At 44.2% G+C, this 22,968-nt stretch overlaps 1 protein-coding gene across 4 annotated transcripts in view; it reads left to right on the top strand.

The window, feature by feature from the left end:
• RGS14 (regulator of G protein signaling 14) overlaps positions 1–22,968 on the top strand; it is a 186,202-nt gene that overhangs the window by 78,010 nt on the left and 85,224 nt on the right. For all 4 annotated transcript variants that reach the window (XM_040344454.1, XM_040344453.1, XM_040344456.1 and 1 more), the window contains one exon: positions 734–826. In XM_040344454.1, the coding sequence (XP_040200388.1) occupies positions 734–826 (93 nt within the window). The remainder of the gene's footprint in view (positions 1–733; positions 827–22,968) is intronic.

The raw sequence follows: 22,968 nt of genomic DNA, 5'->3' as shown, positions 1-22,968 counted from the left end.
ACTGCAGTGATTTTATTCTTCTACTGTATAGACTACTAAATGTTTTCAACAAACAATACTTTTTAAATACTCACCTGGTCTGTCCTAAAAATCCTGAGGGGTTATGCTGTGCCTAGGATCACTAGGTTTGTCTTTTGATCACTGTAATAATGTCACTGGTTCCCAAAAAAGTGTAAAAAAATGTCAGTTAAGTGTCCGATCTGTCTGACGCAATGTCGCAGTCCCGCTAAAAATCGCTGATCATTGCCATTACTAGTAAAAAAAAATGACATAAATCTATTTAAAGCACTCTGTCTAACGCATAGATGTATCCATGGGAAGGCCCCCCTTTATCTATGCGAAAAAAATAAAAGCTCACAACGCCAATCGCGTTCTGCGATCCACCAACCAAAATCTGCTCCAAATACCCAAAGCCAGATACAAGTCCAAGGGAGAAAGAAGATTTGCGGTTCAGGGTCCCAGACTATGGAACGCTTTACCAACCAGCATTCGGTTGGAGGAGAACCACTTGGCGTTCAGGAGAAAGATCAAAACTCATCTCTTTTGATATCAAAGGAGACAGGAACAACAAGCGCCCAGAGGCGATTTGGTTCGCTTGTGCTGCGCTATATAAATTTTTCATTCATTCATTCATAAATTGATGAAGAAATTAGATTTATTTTTTTGATTTTTTTGGCTATGTTTTTTTGGTGTTTATAGCAAATATCATACGTTCCTCTTTTATTTTCTGCAGGAATTTTTGAATAAAGAATACAGTGCTGAGAACATACATTTTTGGAAATCTTGTGAAAAGTTCCAAACCATTTCTGAAGATGACCCAGAGCAGGTAGCCATAATAAAACAAAACTCAGAATGTTGTTGCTAGCTAAAAATGTTTAGTTTTATGCTTTGCAGATCCCTGACATATGGTAGATGATGAAAAGGCCTAATGGTATACATGTTTTTTTGTAACATCGCACTGGGGTTATATTTAGGGATGAGTTTCGCATTAGAGTCGAACTCACGTTCGACTCAAACATCGTATGTTCGTTCGTCGAAATACGAACGTTTTGGGCCATTCGCGCCAAATTCGAGTAGCGTGTCTCGGCCCATAATTCACATTGCAGTGCATTGCTGGCTGATGATTGGCCAAGCATGCACTATGACCCGCATGCTTGGCCAATCACAGCGCGCAAAAAACAGTGAGCCATAATTGGCCAAAGCCAGGGTGGCTTTGGCCAATTATGGCTCAGGGGGTTTAGTACACACCCCACACTATATAATGCTGCCTGGAAGTCGGCCTTGTGTAGTGTGTTGGTGGTTTACAGAGAGAGAGAGAGAGTGTACGTTTTTGGAGTTAGATAGAGCAGGCAGGCTAGTCAGTTAGAGTTACAGGGCTAGATTCAGATACCTGAGCGCATCTTTCTTCCGGCGTAACGTATCTCCAATACGTTGCGCCGCTGTAACTTTGGGCGTAAGTTCTGTATTCAGAGAGAACTTGCACCCTTAGTTACGGCGACGTAACGTATGTGTTGCGGCGTAAGGCCGCCTAATTCAAATGGGGATGTTGGGGCCGTGTTGTATTTAAATTTTACTTGAACCTGCGTTTTTGACGTTTTTTTTAACGGTGCATGCGCCGTTCGTAAAATATTCCAGTGTGCATTGCGCCAAAGTACGCCGCAAGGACGTATTGGATTAGACGTGAACGTAAATGACGTCCAGCCCTATTAGCGAACGACTTACACAAACAACGTAAAATTTTCAAAATTTGACGCGGGAACAACGGCCATACCTTAGCGGTGAACCCGAGCGTGACTCGGGGTGGATTTTTTATGCTAAGAACGGTATCCCCGAGTCATGCTCGGGGTGGATGTGCAGAGCGTGCAGTGACGCGGCTTACCTTTCGAAGCATCCACAGACAAGTTACTTACCTTGTCCCTGGATCCTGCGATGCCTCCCCGCTGTGTGAGCGAGCGGGTCCTCCTCGCTTGATTCACAGTCTCTCCGTTCCCTGCAACGTTACGACGCACGGGGGCGGAGAACGGCGCCAAATTCAAAAAAGTAAACAAACACATTACATACAGTATACTGTAATCTTATAGATTACAGTACTGTATCTAAAAAATACACACCCCCCTAGTCCCTAGTGGTCTACCCAGTGCCCTGCATGTACTTTTATATAATAAAAACTGTTCTTTCTGCCTGCACACTGTAGATTGTCCAAAAGTGTCCCTTTATGTCAAAAATGGTTTTAGATCATCTATGAAAACAGCGATAATAAATTATAATCACTTGCAGAATTGTGCGATAGCGATTTGTGGGGAAATACGTCATAAAAAAATAAAAGTAATGACAGCGACAATTCTGCAACTGAGCAAATTTCAGTGATTTTGAGTTGATTACATTATTGAATATTTTTTATTATGATTATATTATTATTTGTTATAATTATTTATAATTATTTATTATATTATAATTTAAATTTTTTTTTTTTTTTTAAATCATACCCGGGATGCCTACAAGACTCTTGTTTGGTCAGATTTAAGTGAGTTATTCCTAAGAATTACAGGCCTACAGTATAAAACGCCAAATTTCCTTGCAAAATAATTGTACCGCTTTTGGTACGTAATTCCAGACAGAATCATACCGCCAGGGAGGTTAACATACCCCTCATATAGCAGGGGTAACTTTACGCCGGAAAAAGCCTAACGCAAACGACGTAAAAAAAAATCGCAGGGCGGTCGTTCGTTTCTGAATCGGTGTAAATGCTAATTTGCATATTCCTCGCGTAACTATACGGAAGCGCCACCTAGCGGCCAGCGAGAATATGCAGCCTAAGATACGCCGGTGTAAGACACTTACACCAGTCGGATCTTAGGGATATCTATGCGTAACTGATTCTCTGAATCAGGCGCATAGATACGACGGCCCGCACTCAGAGATACGACGGCGTATCAGGAGATACACCGTCGTATCTTGTTTCTGAATCTGGGCCACAGTGTGTAGAGGATATATATGCATCCCAGGTGTTGTATATATATTTATACACTGTATTGAGTTTAGATAGATCCGCTCTTTCTAATATACTGGCAGGCAGGTGATTGTGCTAGCTGCAGTATTTTCATGTTGTGTACTGTCTGTGTCCTCTGTACAGTGTGCACTTAAAGCTACGTCAATAGATTTGCTGGTGTTTCTCATATTAATTCCTAAAGGCAGTAGAGCTGCACGATTCTGGGAAAAATGAGAATCACAAAGAATATTAGAATGAAGATCACGATTCTCTCGCGATTCTCAAAAAATGCATGGTGCTTTTGTTAGCATGCATTTTTGTGATTTTTTTTTAATTTTATTTACACACACATTTTATATATATATATATATGTGTGTAAATAAAATAAAATCACAAAAATAAAAATGCATGCTAACAAAAGCACCATGCATTTTGGTGCAGCGGCATTAAAAAATAAAATTCAAAAAAGGCCCATGCACTTTGGTGCTATTGAGGGGTGACAGGCAGTTCATTCTCAAATTAATAGGCTGTTCTGCAGCAAGGCACATACTCTGATGCATCGCATAGATGTGAAGTTGAACCTTTAAAACACAGTCAGGAGGCCGAGGGGCATCAAAAACCACAGCAGTGATAGCTGATAATAGCATGGCTGTTTTGTACAATGTCACTACAGTACTACCCTACCTCACTTCGCACTCACTGCTCTATGTTTTCCAAAAAGCTTAAAAAATAGATTTTTTGGCTGGAGCTACACTTTAAAAAATTACCAGTTCAAAATTACAAACAGATTCTACTTAACAACAAACCTACAGTCCCTGTCTTGTTTGCACCACATGTATAATGCTCTTCAAAGTATATAGGGCCAAAGGGGCTGGTAATGACCTGGGGGGAGGGGGGAGGGGGGCGGGGAAACCCATGCTATTTTTCTTAATGATTTTCATCCATATTGCAAGGACCAGACATTACATTAAAGCCGCAAGCAGTTTTAAATGATACAAAGAAAGGAATGGAGTTGCGCTGTGGAACAATAACAAAGCTAAACTAACACAGTGAAATTTCAGGGACCATATGTGAATAAAGTGGCCCTTACCGCAAAGCCCACTAAAAATATTGTTCAAAGTATGTGAAGCAAAATTCAGATGTGAAACAGATTGTGAAACAAAATTCAATTATGAAGCGAAGTTCAAATGGCAAATATAAGCCAAAAACCACTTGAAGTTAATTAAGCAAAACCAAATCTTGTATAATAAATGATGAAAACAGTCCTGATGATAGGAAGTCCTGTATATATTAAAGACTGAATAACCACGACCAAAGATACACCTTAAGAGGATGGAGGCTTACCAGACGGCAAGCAAGACTCGCTTGCGGCTGTAAACCCCAGCCCTGGCCTTTATGTAGTCAACACCAGATGCAGATGGATAAAGGAACCTCCAGGCGGATCAACGGCAAGTTGTGTGTATCCAGGAAATAAAATTCATATGGTGAAGTATGACAAAACAGCACGTGCAAATAAATAGGTCGTGATTGAATTTAACACCATCACCAGATCACCTCATAAAATGAAGGCTTACCAGAAGAAAAATTGTGATCAGCTTATGGCTAAAAACCCTTGATAAAACTCAGCTGCTGACTTGGGTGTCCTATAGATCCTCCAGATATCCCATCAACGGCAGTTACCAAAAAGGAATAAAAGAGCACACAAAGTGAAGTATGTAGAAAAAAGTTTAACAAAAGTTACACTTACAGAAATGCAGTTGGATAAAAGCACAGAAAAATGTAATGCCGGCCGGCTTACTCGAACGCCCGTTCCGCTCGGATCGTCACGTCATACGTCAGCACGTCACCTTCCCGACGTACGTTTTGTCATAAAATTTACGTCGTCTGGGGGAAGGGGGGACACACTGACGCATCGCGTAAAATACAATTTCTGTCGTACCAAGCCTCGATCTGAGTCGACAAACTAGATAGCCACCTATGGTGGCCTAACAAGGCCAGAAATGAAAACATATAAAAACGAAAAGACCGTTCGTGAAATGGTCTTACTCATTCACCAGGTGGAAGGCAAATTAGGAAAAACTTAAATTTAAATGATTAAACTTAAATTATATAGATTAAATATAGGAAGTACGATATTTAAAGGAATTTTTCCTTTTTTTTCTAATTTAAGCATCATTAAAATCGCTGCTCCAGAAAAAACTACAGTTTTTAAAACTTTTTTTTCCATTGATACATGTTCCCTGGGGCAAGACCCAGGTTCTCAAACTTGCATATAAGCCTTTAAAATTAGCACTTTTGAATTCGAACGTTCGAGTCCCATAGACTTCAATGGGGTTCTAAAAGTTTGCGCAAATGTTCGGTCCGTTCGACGGTTCTGGTGCGAACCGAACGGGGGGGTGTTCGGCTCATCCCTAGTTATGTTATATGATAACAACATCTTATTACGGCACAATATGTGTTCTTATGACTGGCCTTAGTATGTGCGCTCAAGACCAATGTAATTCCTGTTAGGATGCATAGTGTGACCTTCCATTTCTCTATGCCCTTTAATTATAGACAATGTAACAATGGCAATCTCAGTCTAAAGCCTCGTACACACGCCGAGTAAACCAAGCGTGTGTACGAGGCTTTCAGGTTTCTCGTCTGGAAATCTGGCCAGAATCTCGACAAGAAAAATAGAGATCCTGCTCTCTATTTTCTCGTCAAGATTCTTGTCGGCCTGTTTCCCGACGAGAAACCCGAGAGTGTGTATACTTACCTGTCGCCGTGGAAACCTGCGCATGTTTGAAATGACTTCAACACATGCGCGGTAGCTTCCATGGCTTAGGTAGGGTGAAGCAAGATGGCGGCGACGGCATCGAATGTGGCGAGCGCATGCTCGTCGTACGCGATGACGTCACCGCGTTCTTGCCTTTCAAGAGAACCGCGGTTCTTTTGAAAAATCTGTGTGTACACTCGGGCTGCAAGAGATTCTTGCCAAGAATCTCGTTGGGAAAAACGTTTTTTTTTCCTATCAAGATTCTTGCCCGTGTGTACGAGGCCTCAGGCCGGCAATACACATTTTGAATTTCTTTTCTGCAACCATGGGTTTCAGGAAATTTTCACTTTTCCCCATCAACACAGGCAGTGCTGACAGGGGAATCAGCAATTGCCTTCTCCCGGAAAAGGGGGGCGGGTGGGGGAAGCCAGCCCCGCTGGAAGAAGACAGCGATTATCGATAGCAGCTATAGCAGCCGCTAGCAATAATCGTATGAAAATCCGGCAGGCTGGTTGTACCCAAGTTTTGCTTGATCGATCAACTTGGTACATTCAGCCTGCCTATTAATGGTTTGAATTTTCAGCCGATCCTGCTGAACTGGCTAAGATTTGAACCGTGTATGGCCAGCCTAAGTGCCTAGGTTAACTCTGCAGCGACCACTCCCTGGATGACAGTTTTTTTTAACTATATCAGTATTTCTACATGTCCCTATTTTACATTCTATAATCAACATATTATGAAATAGAATGAAAGACCAATCTGAAAGAAATCAAACAGGATATTGGATTCATGTCTATTCTCCTTAGGAGATATAATGCGTACTATTAGCTTTCAGCACCTCGTAATACAGCAGCCTTTTGTACCTAATTGACCATTAAACATTTTAGTAGATGCTCGATATGACCATTTTTTTATCATGGTGCGATTTCTGGAATATAAATAGATTTTGTGAGCTGAGTTATATGAAAAGCACAGCTTCAAGTCAAGTAGTATCAGACTCAGCTGTGCAGTGCTCTAAGCTCTAGCTCTAACCTAATGCTTTTTACAACAACTAATAGTGTTTTGGCCTTCCAGACTCCTACTAATGGGTTTAAAGACTGTAGGGCTGATTTACTAAAACTTGAGAGTGTGAAATTTGGTGCAGCTCTACATAGAAATCAATCAGCTTCCAGGTTTTTTTCATCAAAGCTTAACTGAACAAGCTGATTGGTTACCATGCACATCTGCGCCAGATTTTGCACTCTCCAGTTTTACTAAATCAACCCCTGTGCCCTGTCAAAGATGATGTGCCTGGAATGTTGAATTCCTTATTTACCTTGTGTCTTGAGCTTGTTGTGGTCTAGTGTGGGTTTTATAAGATGGGTATCACTCACAAGACTTTAACCACTTCATTACTGGGCACTTAAACCCCCTTCGTGCCCAGACCAATTTTCAGCTTTTAGCGCTGACGCATTTTGAATGACAATTGCGCAGTCATACAACACTGTACCCAAATTATATTTTTATCATTTTTTCCCCACAAATAGAGCTTTCTTTTGGTGATATTTGATTACCTCTGCGTTTTTTATTTTTGCGCTAAAAACAAAAAAAGACAGAAAAGTTGGAAAAAAAACAGAATATTTTTTACTTTTTGTTATAATAATATCCCATTTAAAAAAAAAAAAAATTTCCCTCGGTTTAGGCCGATACGTATTCTTCTACATATTTTTGTTAAAAAAAAAATCGCAATAAGCGTATATTGATTGGTTTGCACAAAAGTTATAGCGCCTACAAAATAGGGGATAGATTTATGATTTTTTTTTTATTTTTTTTACTAGTAATGGCGGCGATTTGCGATTTTTTTTGTCAGGCCTGCGATATTGCGGCGGACGTATCGAACACTTTTGACACCATTTTGGGACCATTCACATTTATACAGCAATCAGTGCTATAAAAATGCACTAATTACTGTATAAATATGACTGGCAGTGAAGGGGTTAACACTAGGGGGTGAGGAAGGGGTTAAATGTATTCCCTCATTGTGTTCTTACTGTGTGGGGGGAGGGGACTGACTGGGGGAGGTGACCGATGCTGTGTCCCTATGTAAAGGGACACAGATCGGTCTCCTCTCTCCCTGACAGCACGTGGAGCTCTGTGTTTACACACAGAGCTCCACGTCCTGCTGTGTCACCGACGATCGCGGTAGTCTGGCGGACATCGCGGCCGCCAGGCACTCGCATCGGCTCCCGAGCGATGCGCCGGGCACGTTGTTTCCCCGCTGCGCGCCCCCAGTGGCGCGCACGGGGAACAACAACAACAGGACGTCCAGGGACGTCCACCTGGCACTTGAGAGCCGCGCTGTGGACGTCTTTTGTCCATAGCGCGGATCCCAAGTGGTTAAATGTTGTTGAGTTGCACATTTTGAGGGTGCACTATGTTCACTACAATCTCCATTTTCTTTACTCAGTTAGGATTTAATGGGACCTCATTATTGTCGGCAACACTGCTTTATCAATATTTGTTTGGTTCTGTCTCTGTCCCTTAAAATACAAAAATTAATGTATTTATTGCTGTCAGCAGGGCCATCTTAATGCAAGGTCACTCCTGGGCACTATCCAGGGGCCCCAGGTACATAAGGGGCCCCACAATAATCTTGCATTACATCATACTTGCCAACTGTCCCGGATTTGCTGGGACAGTCATGCTTTTTACTAACTGTCCCGATATGGTTGTGTCTTGGAAAGCATCCCAGTGTTATACCCTCCTTCCCCCCTTGTACTGTGCCCTTCTGCATTCTCCCCTGTACTGTGCCCTTTGTGTTAACTAGTCTTTGATTTATGGAATGTTTTCCTTTTGTAAATACGATTTTATTGAAAGTACTAATGAATATATGTTTAATTCTATCAACTATTTATACTTGAAAGTAGATGTGTAAATTGGGGCAAGCTGGTGGGGCCCCAGTGCATTACTTTGCCCAGGGGCCCATGATGCTATTAGGACGGCCCTGGCTGTCAGTGTATCCAATTGAAGAGATTTCTCCTAACTTTCTGTTCTAGAGACACAACAGTAAGTGAAAGGAAATCACCAAAAAAGTGACAACTGCATTTTCTTTTTATTTCTCTTCTCATGTTCTAGTGCTAATGGTCACCAGAACAAAATATGTGACTGAATCTCCCTGATGACTTCATAAGTATTAAAAAAAAAAAAAAAAAAAGATATTTTAACATTTCCTCACTCTACTCAAAACTAGTGTTGCTCACGAATATTCGCATTGCGAATATTCGACTCGAATATAGCATATTCGAGAAATCGCGCTATATTTCGAAATTCGCGGTGAATATTCGCAATTCCGAATATTCGATTTTTTACAATTTTTTTTTTTAATCAGATCACATCCTAGATATCTCCATAGACGTCTAAAAGCATTGCTGGTATCATTAGAGACCCTGGGCCGAGTAGCTGAAGCGTTCATTGAATTTTCCAGAAAGATCGCAATGCGATTATTCGGCAAACGCAATATCGCGCGATTATTTTCCTCGCCCCGATCTTCCGCATCAGAGCGATTTTTACAGTTTCATTTTTAAAACAGATCACATCCTAGTGATCTCCATAGACGTCTGAAAGCATTGCTGGTATGATTAGAGCCATTGGGCCGAGTAGCTGAAGCGATCATTTTATATTGCCGAATATTCGCAATGCGAATATTCGGCAATAGGAATATTGCGCGATTATTTGCTCCGCCCTTTTGCATCAGAGCCAATCAGAGTTCTCCTTCCACACTCGTCACAGGTTAGCAACCAATAGGAACCTGCCTGCATGGACATTATATAAGCTCACTCCCAGCACCATTTCATTGCAGATTCAGAAGCTGGCTATAGAGTGTGGAGGCTGTTTCTGTGTTCCTGGTTTCCTGTGTCTTTGTTCTTGATTGATTTAGATCATCACCAGCATTGCTATTTAGTGATTCCAGTGGATCTTTTCCAGTATATCAACTGCTTTTTTCAAAGCAATAGACCCAAGAGCTTTTTTCAAAGCTACGTTTTGTGCTGTTTTGTGCTGTTTTTTTCATTTGTGTTACTGTTTGATCCTGCAATCCTCCCTGTTCAGTGATATTTGCAAGAGATTTCAGAACACATTTTGCTGAGCTTTATAAAAGAGCTTTTCTAAAAGCTAAGTTTTGTTCATCTTGTGTTACTGTTAGATCTTGCAGGTTCGCTGTTCAGTGATATTTGATAGGCATCTCAGTTCACATTTTGTTTAGTTTTCCCTAAAGAGCTTTTATAAAAGCTAAGTTTTGTGTTCAGTTTAGTTAAATTTTGTGTAGTAAGTGTACACACTGTTAGTGTACATTTATTTCATCTAGCTTAGCTTAGTGTGTGTTTAGTGTCTGTGTTTTGTGTTTAAAAAAAAAAAAAAAAAAAAAGTTAGTGTTTGTTTAGTGCTTTTTTTTTTTTCTTTAATTTTGTAGTCCTTGTCTGGTGTACTACTTTTCTTATAGTTTAGTAGCTGTCTGTGTACGTCTTTGTCTGCGTGCCTGTCTTGTAAAAAAAACACAAAAACACATTTTGTTCACATTTCCCCCCCCCAATAAAGTTTACCCCCCCCACACACATATCAGCAATAATGAGCGGCATCCGTGGCCGTGGCAGCAGGGGTAGGGGAGTTACTCCCAGTGCTGGATCGCTGCCAGCACGGGGTACCTCTCGTGCCCCTACTAGTGGTAGAGGATCGGGTGCAAGGGGAGTACGCCTGATCCGGGAGTTCTTCCCATCGGGCAGCCGCCCGATATTGCCATCTCAGGCTCAAGTAGTGGTGGACTACATGGGGCACAGCAGTGCCACTGAGTCGTCGGTCCCGACTCACAGTAGTACCACCATTACACCGTTGCCTGTACTACCCCCCCCCAGCCCCCAAGAGTCCAGCATCTTACTGTTCGACAGCGACAGTGAGAGGGATCTCTTGGGGGAGGCCATGCATCAGGCAGACCTCCAGCTCTGTCCTGATGGTCAGGACCTTTTTGAAGGGATGGATGAGGAGGATGGGATACCTGCTGGCAGTATCCCAGAGACATCCCTTCAAACTGGTGCTGCTGTTTTGGTGCAGGAAACAGCAGCACCTAGTCAGACCCAGGCGTGGGTGAGGGGACAGCGGAGCCAGGCTAGAGGCTCCATGTCACGTGGTTCCCTCAGACCAACACATCTCAGCCCTTGGTCTGACATCTCTGGGGGCGAAGAGGGTGACCCATCATGGTTGCCATCTGACGCGTCGGCTCACTACGTCAGTGACGACGGGGAAGGTAGGCACCCTGGTGAAACGGTGCGCCAGGTCACCACCAGGGAGACCATCGTCAGGGTCTCCACTGGTGATGGCAGCAGGAGGTGTCAGGAGGAGGAGCAGCAGCAGCAGCAGCAGCAGCAGGCAGCTCCACCTGTGCGCACCGAGTCCCAGCAGGTGCAAGTAAGCGTCACCCCATCTGACAGGAGGGCGGTGCTGAAGTCACCTGTCTGGAATTTCTTTACCCTGGTGGCAGACAACCCTACCGTGGCCATCTGCCGGATTTGTAAAGTGAGGGTGAAGAGAGGGAAGTGTTTGGCTCGGGTGGGTACCACAGCCCTGAACCAGCACCTGAGGATAAACCACTGGGCGTTGTATGACGAGATGAAGCGTGGTGGTGGTAGCAGCGCCACCACCACAAGTGAGCAGGGTACAGCAGCCCCTGCCACATCTTCATCTGTTTCCAGCAGGTCATGCCCCCCCGCTCCCTCTAGTAGAGGTACTGGTACCGGCAGCCAGACCTCTACTTCCACAGCACCCTCCACGTCTGTGTCCCGCACTGCCGTCCGGCGCCAGGCGTCGATTTCAGACGCCTTTGACCGCACCACTCCCTTCCCCCCTGGAGACCGACGTGTGCGTTCCCTCAATGGGCTCCTGGCAAGGGTTATTGCCCAACATCTGCTGCCCTTCAACATAGTTGACAGCAACCCCTTCAGGCAGATGTTGGAGCAGGCCCAACCCCAATGGCGTGTCCCCAGCCGCCATTTCTTTGCCAGGACTGGTGTCCCTGCCCTACACCAGCACATTGTGCAGAATGTAACCCTGTCGCTGGATCACGCTGTCAGCGACAGGGTTCATCTGACAATGGATGGCTGGACCAGCAGGCATGGGCAGGGACGCTACATCAGCTTCACGGCCCATTGGGTTTCCCTCCGAGGCGTCGGTGAGGGATCGTCAGCAACCGATCTTGTGGTGCCGCCCCGGGGTGTCCAGGGGAGAACTGCTGGTCTCCCTCAAGCCACTGTCTCCGCAGCTGCTGAGCCTCCCAGCAAGCGCCCCCGTAGCTACTCAAGTGTGGGGCACGTGCGCTGTCAGGCCGTGCTCCAGCTTGTTAGTTTAGGGGACCTGAGACACACTGGAGAAGAAGTGCTGAAAGCACTTCAAGCTCAGGTCCAGAAGTGGCTGACACCCCGAAGGCTCCAGCCAGGTATGGTTGTCTGCGATAACGGCAGCAACCTACTCGCCGCCCTCCATGCTGGCAGTCTGACGCACGTGCCCTGTCTGGCACATGTCCTCAACCTGGTGGTGCAGAAGTTCCTGCGCACTTATCCAGGGTTGAGTGACATTGTGGCAAAGGCGCGTAGGATTGCCAGCCACTTCAGGCGCTCCCCAACCGCTACCGCGTCCCTGTCCAAATTGCAGCGGAAGTACAATCTGCCCCTTCACAGGCTGATTGTGGACAGTGTGACGCGGTGGAACTCCACCCTCCACATGCTGAAGAGGTTGTGGGAGCAGCAAAGGGCGGTGAGGGAGTACCTGATGGAACTAGGCACTGAGAGGGCTTCACCACAACTCCCTTTCATCGCCTGTGCGCAGTGGGGGCAGATAAACCAGGTCTGCCAAGTGTTGTCCTCCTTCGAGCAGGCGACCAAGATGGTCAGCAGTGAGCAAATTGGCCTCAATAGCGTGCTGCCAATACTGTTCATGCTGGAGAGGACACTAGATCGCCTGCTCGAGGCTGGGGAGAGTGCCTTGGTGGAGCAGGAGGAGTCAGCAATGCTCCACCGAGACCAGGGCCAGGACGAGGAGGAGGAGGAGGAGGAGGATGATGATGAAGAGGAGGAGGAGGTGGTTGCTGGTGTCGTCCCGGAGTCAGGGCCTGGTCAGGAGGGAGAGCCGGTGTTGGGGGCACCGATAGTCCGGGGGTTGGGCATGTCTGAGTTTGACCAGCAGCGCCTCAGGGATGAAGAGTCGCACCTCATTCACCTGGCCAGCATTGAGGAGTCACAGCGGGCTGTGCTCTTCCCCATGGCTGCCCACATGCTGAGATGCCTCAGGAGGGACCCCCGGGTTAAGACCATCAAGACGAGGGATGATTTCTGGATGGCCACCCTTTTGGATCCCAGGTGCAAGGGGAAACTGGAGCAGTTCATCCCAGCCAGCCGGAGGCAGCACCGGATGGAGGAACTGCAGGCAGCCATTGTCAGACGGTTGGAGCAGGCAACTCCCCGGCCTCCAGTTGTCCCCCCTCATCTCACCCAGCAGGTGGCTGCACCCAGCTGCAGCCGAGCAGGGGACCTAATGGAAGAGATGAGGATGTTCTTCCAAACCGAGCGACCCAGTACCACCACCAGCAGCAGCAGCAGCAGTCACCACCAGCGGCTGGCCCACATGGTGGCAGACTACATGGCGTCCGTCGGTGCTTCTGACAGTATGAGCACCGACGACCCCATGGAGTACTGGGTTGCCAGATTGGACACCTGCCGCGAGCTCGCTCAGTATGCGCTGGAGTTATTGTCTTGCCCCCCCTCCAGCGTACTATCTGAGCGGACATTCAGCGCGGCAGGTGGGGTGGTCACGGACAAGAGGACCCGTCTGTCCACAGACTCCGTGGACAGACTCACATTCATAAAGATGAATGAGTCCTGGATCGGCGGTGACTTTCTGGCACCCGTCGTCGGTTCAGGGCGCTGAAGGGTCCCTTGCCATGCATTCCCTGATGAAGCCCCGGACCTGATGTATTTACAGTGCTGAATATAACTATTTCAACATCAGAGAAAATCAATGTTAATATTTGGTACAGTAGGCTTTCTTTGCAATTACAGCGGTCAAACATTTCTTGTAGTTTTACACCAGCTTTGCACACACTGGAGGAGGGATTTTGGCCCACTCCTCCACACAGATCTTCTCTACATCAGTCATGTTTCTGGGCTATCGCTGAGAAACACGGAGTTTGAGCTCCCTCCAAAGATTCTCTATTGGGTTTAGGTCTGGAGACTGGCTAGGCCACGCCAGAACCTTGATATGCTCCTTACAGAGCCAATCCTTGGTTATCCTGGCTGTGTGCTTTGGGTCATTCTCATGTTGGAAGACCCAGCCTCGACCCATCTTCAAAGCTCTAACTCAGGGAAGGAGGTTGTTGCCCAAAATCTTGCAATACATGGCCCCGGTCATCCTCTCCTTAATACAGTGCAGTCACCCTGTCCCATGTGCAGAAAAACACCACCAAAGCATGATGCTACCACCCCCATGCTTCACATTAGGGATGGCGTTCTTGGCATGGTACTCATCATTATTCTTCCTCCGAACACGGTTAGTGAAATTATGATCAAAAAATTATATTATAGTCTCATCTGACCACATGATTTTCTCCCATGACTCCTTTGGATCAGTCAAGACAATTATGTCAGCAGTTATTTCACACCCTATATACTCTTATTAAGACTGCTGTACATCATGGCAACTCCTGCCCATGTGATATGACTCTGTATCAACTACTACTGTTAATACTACTACTGCTGCTTCAGCTGCTGCTGCCGCCCAGTCAATACACCTATGTCAGCAGTTGTTTAACACTCTATATACTCTTATTCCTACTGCTGTTCATCATGGCACCTCCTGCCCATGTGATATGACTCTGTATCAAGTACTACTGTTAATACTACTACTGCTGCTTCTGCTGCTGCTGCCGCCCAGTCAATACACCTATGTCAGCAGTTATTTCACACTCTATATACTCTTATTAAGACTGCTGTACATCATGGCAACTCCTGCCCATGTGATATGACTCTGTATCAACTACTACTGTTAATACTACTACTGCTGCTTCTGCTGCTGCTGCCGCCCAGTCAATACACCTATGTCAGCAGTTATTTCACACTCTATATACTCTTATTAAGACTGCTGTACATCATGGCAACTCCTGCCCATGTGATATGACTCTGTATCAACTACTACTGTTAATACTACTACTGATGCTTCTGCTGCTGCTGCCGCCCAGTCAATACACCTATGTCAGCAGTTATTTCACACTCTATATACTCTTATTAAGACTGCTGTACATCATGGCAACTCCTGCCCATGTGATATGACTCTGTATCAACTACTACTGTTAATACTACTACTGCTGCTTCTGCTGTTGCTGCTGCCGCCCAGTCAATACACCTATGTCAGCAGTTGTTTCACACTCTATATACTCTTATTCCTACTGCTGTTCATCATGGCAACTCCTGCCCAAGTGATATGACTCTGTATCAACTACTACTGCTAATACTACTACTGCTGCTGCTGCTGCTGCTGCTGCTCAGTCAAGACAACTATGTCAAAAGTAATTTCCCACTCTATATACTCCTATTACCACTGCTGTTCATCATGGCACCTCCTGCCCAAGTGATATGACTCTGTATCTACTACTACTACTACTACTGCTGCTGCTGCTCTGTCAAGACACCTATGTAAAAAGTTAATTCCCACTCTATATATACTCCTATTACCACTGCTGTTCACTGATACCACTGATAGTTAATTTATCCCTTAACTACCCCCATTTGTGAGGGTCGGGGTTTTCCTTTAAAGTCCCATGCAAATCAATGGAAAATGTATGTTCCCACATAACTTCTGTACGCCTGGAGATATTTCAATAATACCCGCTATACATATTACTTATATGCCAAATAAAAATATATAACAGTTAAATTAACCCTTACCAACACCCTTATATAAAAGATGGGTATATTTATATTACTATGATTTTCCTCCCCAAAAGGTTAAGATAGGAAGACCGGGCAACGCCGGGTATTCAGCTAGTAATAGTATAAAATGTTTTCGGTTATTATTAAGCTAGATGTGTTGATGTTGATGTTGATGTTGATGTGTTAGATGTGAAGTTAGATGTGTTTAAAAAACTAACAATTTCAATAAGAAATGAAACCTTTGCAAAATATAACATTTTTTATTAAAAAAAAAAAAAAAAAAAATTAGGACATTAACTTCTGAAGCTCTGTCACCTCATCCATGTTTTTCGCCAGTTGTTGCACCAGTTGTTGATTTTGGCGCATCAAAAACAGTATCTGCTGCTCATTTGCCATTACTCTCTTCGTCAGGTTTTTCATGGCAGCTTGTTTCACCTCTAGCTTTTTTAGAACTGTTAGGATATAAGAAAAAAACATTTGGATTTCAAAGACCGTTACGAAAGATTATTTTCAGCCATAAAAATAATAAAGTCTGACTTAAGAGACTCTATGAAAGAGGATCTGGCAGAGGCAATTCTCTTCCTTAGAACTCTACATTGCATTTATTTGCATTTGCTAAGCCTAGAACTACATTTCAAGATTAATATAAACCATTTCTAGGTTTTTCATATTTTTTTTTTGGGTTCATTATAGATAAGCTTTGTTTTGGTTCTAAAACAGCCAACTAATGTGGTCTGTATTTTTGAACTGTTAAAGATCATGTTCCTGATGTTTAAGCCTGCTGCTACTATCCAGTCACTTGATTGTTTTCATTGTGTTTGTCTTTTGCTTAAACTGTGCAATACAGTAGACTGTTGGCTTCCCAGCCAGTAGTCCTGTGGTAGTTTGCGTTTCTTTCCCTCAAGGAATCTATAAAATACATTCGCATATTAATACAGAGGAGTCGGAGTCGGGGAGTCGGGGAGTCGGAGTCTGAAGTACATAAAACTGAGGAGTCGGAGTCGAAAAATTTATCTACCGACTCCACAGCCCTGCTTTAAATGCTGTCCATTTTTAGAGCTACATTTTATTGTTGAAATTTTATTAATATATGTGCACATATTTACCCTCCTGATTGACGGTATAATTAACCGTCTCATCCTGCTCCTCTTCCTCGTCACCCACTACTCCACCAGAAGTTTCGGGGGGGGGGGGTGCAGCTCCTCCTCTTGCTCCTCCACAGGAACTGGGGGTGGTGATGTGGATGGCCCTGGCTGCTCCTCCTCATCCCTCTCCTCCTCTTCCACATCCTCCTCCTGCTCCTCCTCTGCGGCCTGTCGCCTTGTGCGCTTGGGGCGCACAGTTGGTAGCGGAGCTCCTATAATAACACAATGTTCATATATTATAAAAATGTTTTCTAATGACGTATGCAAATTCTGTGTACTCTACTGTATTGTATATGAATACAAATTAATTTATATAGACAGTTAACCAATGGGACAATGTTATATTAAAGGGTCTTGTGGGCACTACAGGGGACTGAGCGTGAGCTGGGCTGCCACCATGGTAAAATGAGCTGTTTTTGTCTCCTTTGTTTTGTTCAGACGATCTCATGTTAAAAAAAAGTACTTGATGGAGTACACAGGATTACTATAACAACCCCACGCCTAACACAGGAATTTAGTGGGAATCTATATATATAAAACTCAACGTGTGTGTGCATGTATGTATGTATGTTCCACCATCACGTCCAAACGGCTAAAGATATTTACATGAAACTTGGCACACAGGTTACTTATATGTCAGCCACAAATATAGGATTGGTGGTTTAACCCATACCCACCCCCATTTGCCTTGGTCAGGGTTTTTCTTTAAAGTCCCATTCAACTCTATGGGAAATACATGTTATTTCATAACAGCTGTAGATATTTCGATAACACTTGGTCACATGTTATCTATACGTCCACTTAAAGTATAGGATCGTTAATTTATCCCTTAACTAACCCCATTGGTGAGGGTCGGGCTTTTTGTTTAAAGTCCCATGCAAAGCAATGGGAAAAGTATGTTCCCACATAACTTCTGTGTTCCTGTCTGCTGTCCCATGTTTTTTTCCAACAGTACTATGAATACCTTGGCTGGTGGTGATATATGTTACAACAACATGGCGTCTTGGTTAACAACATCTGACCTTACATTAATTACATATGACCTTACATAACTGTCCCCAAGGGACCCGGGCTGGCTCAACGCGATTGCCACTGCGCTGACAAGCCATTCACCTCTGCAGCTAGGGGTTCGGATCCCGCTCTCGGCTACATGTGAATTGAGTTTGGTGGTCTCAGCTCGGCCCCCGGTGGGTGTGCTATGCGAGGTAAGCCTGCGCTTAGTATGCCCACCTCCCTCCCACAAAAACCACCACACTTACACACGCACTCGCAATTGGGTTAACATGCACGCACTCTGACCATGCGGTCTCTAAAAAGAGAGGCGAAGGACTAACGGGGCTGGTTGAGCGGGCAAATCCTCTCACTCCCTTATAGGGAGTCCCTCTGCCCCGTGGGGCTTCGAAGCGGAGCAGGTAGGACGGTCTGTGTGGGAGGACCCCCTCACACCCGCCATTGCCACCCGGGGCATGGAGAAAGGTGGCAGATTACCTCTGGGGGAGGCCTGCCTACTCCCAACTCCTGCAGTCCGGCTCCTCTCTCGAGTACACGCACAAAATACACTTTAGGGAAAAAAAAACATAACTGTGACCAATAACTTACCAGGATGATATTTATTCCGGATACGCCTGACCCGGTTCATCTGGCGCCTCTTCAGGTCGGACCACTTTTTGAGGATCGCCATGCGAGTGTGTTCTTCGCCTAGTTCCTCAATCAGGGAGCTTATAACTCCCTGTTTTTCTTGCTGCCTCCGCAGCTCATCGTATCCTGTTTCCAGGAACTTCTGCAAGATGAAGAACAAAGTATATTGTAATACTTTTGTTGACAGCCTTATGGATATATGACATAAATGTATGCTATTCAACAATTGGAAGCATTCTCGCCTTATTAATCAATGACAGGGGTAACATGACAGATTTTATATACTGCCATTTCCGTCGCCACCTTTTTTACATAAATATAGCAGCCATTATCATTTGCATAATTATGAATATATACTAACTTTTAAACTAGACTAAAATGCAGTTGAAGATAATGAAATAACAGTGGTCAAAATACTTACACAAATCAGCAACTTTTCCTCAGATACAGTGAAATTACTTCCAACCATCTTGCTCTGCGATTGCGTTGCGATCATAAAGTTGGAAACTGGCAAGGGTCCAGGAAATGGTCGCGTGTTGTTCGCGTGTTGATTGCGCTGCTTGGACCGAGATGGGTCCATATGGCTTCGGCTGTATGGACCACAGTAACTCTTTTCCCTGTCAGGAGCCTAACGCCCCGGGGGGTCAGAGACGGGACCTTTTCGGAGGACCACTGACGTATGCAACCGTCGCAGTTTTTTGTGATGTCACTCTTTAGGTGTGTGCAAATTTTTCCTTGCACCGGGTGGAGTTTTTGGGTTGTGTTTTGCACGCCACAGGCTTTTCAACAGAAAATAACCAGCTGGAGGCAGAATGGTTGCAAAACACTACGGGTTTGTTACCTAACTCTGGGTTTCAAGACCAGTCCACCTCCAGCTGTTGCAAAACTACTACTCCCATCAGCCACGGTCTGTCAGTGCATGCTAAGAATTTTACTTTTGCTGCATCTAGGGTGCCACAGTTTAGAGACCCGTGCATAAAGGCCTGAAAAATGGGGGCCTGCAGAACTTACAATACTAGAAGTGCCAGCATTCCCAGGCATGCTGGAAGTTGTAGTTCTGCAACATCTAAAGGGCAATATGTATTCGAACGTCCTTGGGCCTTGAGGACACTGAAGTCAGGACGTTCGCATACGTCCTATGTCCAAAAATTTTTTAAATTCATTATGCTAAATAACAAGGAAAAGTGCCTAAATACACATTTGCCAACCAGGGTGTCTGCAGCTGTCCAGGCATGCTGGGACTTGTAGTTTTGTAAAAGCAGGAGACACATTTTTTGTGAAATACTAATATCTGATCATATATACTAACTTTTAAACTAGACTAAAATGCTGGGCTGGGCTGGGACTTGTAGTTTTGTAAAAGAAGGAGACACATTTTTGGTTAAATACTAATATCTGATCATATATACTAACTTTTAAACTAGACTAAAATGCAGTTGAAGATGATGAAATAACAGTGGTCAAAATACTTACACAAATCAGCAACTTTTCCTCAGACTTAGTGAAATTGCTTCCAACCATGTTGCTGTGTGATTGCGCTGCGATCATAAGTTGGAAACTGGCAAGGCTCCAGGAAATGGTCGCGTGTTGTTCGCGTGTTGATTGCGCTGCTTGGACCGAGATGGGTCCATATGGCTTCGGCTGTATGGACCACAGTAACTCTTTTCCCTGTCAGGAGCCTAACGCCCCGGGGGGTCAGAGACGGGACCTTTTCGGAGGACCACTGACGTATGCAACCGTCGCAGTTTTTTGTGATGTCACTCTTTAGGTGTGTGCAAATTTTTCCTTGCACCGGGTGGAGTTTTTGGGTTGTGTTTTGCACGCCACAGGCTTTTCAACAGAAAATAACCAGCTGGAGGCAGAATGGTTGCAAAACACTACGGGTTTGTTACCTAACTCTGGGTTTCAAGACCAGTCCAACTCCAGCTGTTGCAAAACTACTACTCCCATCAGCCACGGTCTGTCAGTGCATGCTAAGAATTTTACTTTTGCTGCATCTAGGGTGCCACAGTTTAGAGACCCGTGCATAAAGGCCTGAAAAATGGGGGCCTGCAGAACTTACAATACTAGAAGTGCCAGCATTCCCAGGCATGCTGGAAGTTGTAGTTCTGCAACATCTAAAGGGCAATATGTATTCGAACGTCCTTGGGCCTTGAGGACACTGAAGTCAGGACGTTCGCATACGTCCTATGTCCAATAAAATGTTAAATTCATTATGCTAAATAACAAGGAAAAGTGCCTAAATACACATTTGCCAACCAGGGTGTCTGCAGCTGTCCAGGCATGCTGGGACTTGTAGTTTTGTAAAAGCAGGAGACACATTTTTTGTGAAATACTAATATCTGATCATATATACTAACTTTTAAACTAGACTTAAATGCAGTTGAAGATGATGAAATAACAGTGGTCAAAATACTTACACAAATCAGCAACTTTTCCTCAGACTTAGTGAAATTGCTTCCAACCATGTTGCTGTGTGATTGCGCTGCGATCATAAGTTGGAAACTGGCAAGGCTCCAGGAAATGGTCGCGTGTTGTTCGCGCAATTGCGCATGCGCGATCGAAAAATCGCAATCGCAATATGTATTTTGGTTAAAATATCATACATATTCGATTTCAGAGTGCTGCTACAGCAGTTTTCGAAATATCTGCAATCAATTTCGCATTCGCATGTTGCGATATTTCGATAGAATATCAGGAATATTCTGAGCCAATCAGAGCGCTCCTCCAGCATATCTCGAAATTGCGCAATAAATATCGCATTCGCATGTTGCGATATTTCGATAAAATATCACGAATATTCTGAGCCAATCAGAGCGCTCCTCCAGCATATCTCGAAATTCCGCAATAAATATCGCATTCGCATGTTGCGATATTTCGATAAAATATCACGAATATTCTGAGCCAATCAGAGCGCTCCTCCAGCATATCTCGAAATTCCGCAATTAATATCGCATTCGCATGTTGCGATATTTCGATAAAATATCACGAATATTCTGAGCCAATCAGAGCGCTCCTCCAGCATATCTCGAAATTCCGCAATTAATATCGCATTCGCATGTTGCGATATTTCGATAAAATATCACGAATATTCTAAGCCAATCAGAGCGCTCCTACCGCAGTTATTAAAAAAATCGCAATTATTTTCGCATTCGCAATAGCGAAAAATCGCAATCAATTAATTTCGATAAAATATCACGAATATTCGAATTTAGCGAATATATCTCGAATATTCGAATATATATTCGAGATATATCGCGAAATCGAATATGGCATATTCTGCTCAACACTACTCAAAACTAGAAAAAAATGTTTTTTTTTTTTCCCCCCTGTGTATGGATATGGATAACTGGTTACTGATCGGCTGAAGTTACCCTGGTTTTAAACAAATGGATGAAAGTATATAGAAAAATTCTTCATTGCAGAAATTATTGTGGAAATTTTGCATTTATACCTTTTCTTTTGGTTGTCAATAGTTTTCCTCAATGGCTGTAAGGCCATGAATAGCAAGTTTCATCTGTTACGCTTAAAATGGTTGTATACCCGCAATAATTTTTATTTAATTTTTTACACCTGAAAGGCAAAAGGCATAACGAGCTAGTATGCACCACATACTAGCTCATTATGAAATACTTACCTTGGAACGAGGTGTAGAGAACTTACCTGGTCCATTCCGAGCGAGATGTCATCTTGCCTCGGTGTGTCTTCCGGGTATCGCCGCTCCAGCGCTGTGATTGGCTGGAGCGGTGATGTCGTCACCCCCGTGCATGCGCGTGGGAGACTTCATTCCGACAAGGTCTGGCGGCTGCCGGGCCTTTAGCCAAGGATCCCCCCTGCGCATGCGACGCTGCAATCAGCAGCGCTTTGCGAGGGGAATATCTCCTAAACCGTACAGGTTTAGGAGATATTCTTTATACCTACAAGTAAGCCTTATTATAGGCTTACCTGTAGGTAAAAGTGGTAGTAAAGAGTTTACTACCACTTGAAATGTTTACACAGCTGATTTTCGCTTTCGTATTATGTTATTTCCTTGCAGTAGATGCCTGTGTGGTAAGTCTGTATGAATGAAACTCAGAGGCAGGCAACTTTGCAGGGCATGTGTCATATTTAAAATCCCACCACATTAGGTGTGTGTGGATCCTGATTGGTAGGCCTAGTATGCAGTGACATAACCATAATGTATTTAGTCACATTTAATAAGAAAATATTAGATACAATAAATATGCTGTGGTGATTTATAACATCCTCTAAAATAACATTTAAATTACTTTTATTAAACCCAAAACCAAAAATATAATGTGTTGCAGCTTACCAATCATTAGATGTGGTGGCTGCATTCATTTTGTTTTTATAGGCTTTCTTCCTCTTTGTTTCCACTTGGTGATCTGGCCAGTAATACATCTTTTGTATTAGCATGCCCCCACTCTCAATGAAGGAGCACAGGGGACACCTTTCGACAGCAGCATTGTCAGTCTGGGGGGAGGTGATGTGTTG

This window comes from Rana temporaria, chromosome 3 (assembly GCF_905171775.1).
Source record: "Rana temporaria chromosome 3, aRanTem1.1, whole genome shotgun sequence".
Taxonomy (NCBI): Eukaryota; Metazoa; Chordata; class Amphibia; order Anura; family Ranidae; genus Rana; species Rana temporaria.
The sequence above is the reverse complement of the archived record's forward strand: the minus strand, read 5'-3'. Positions and strand labels throughout refer to the sequence as shown.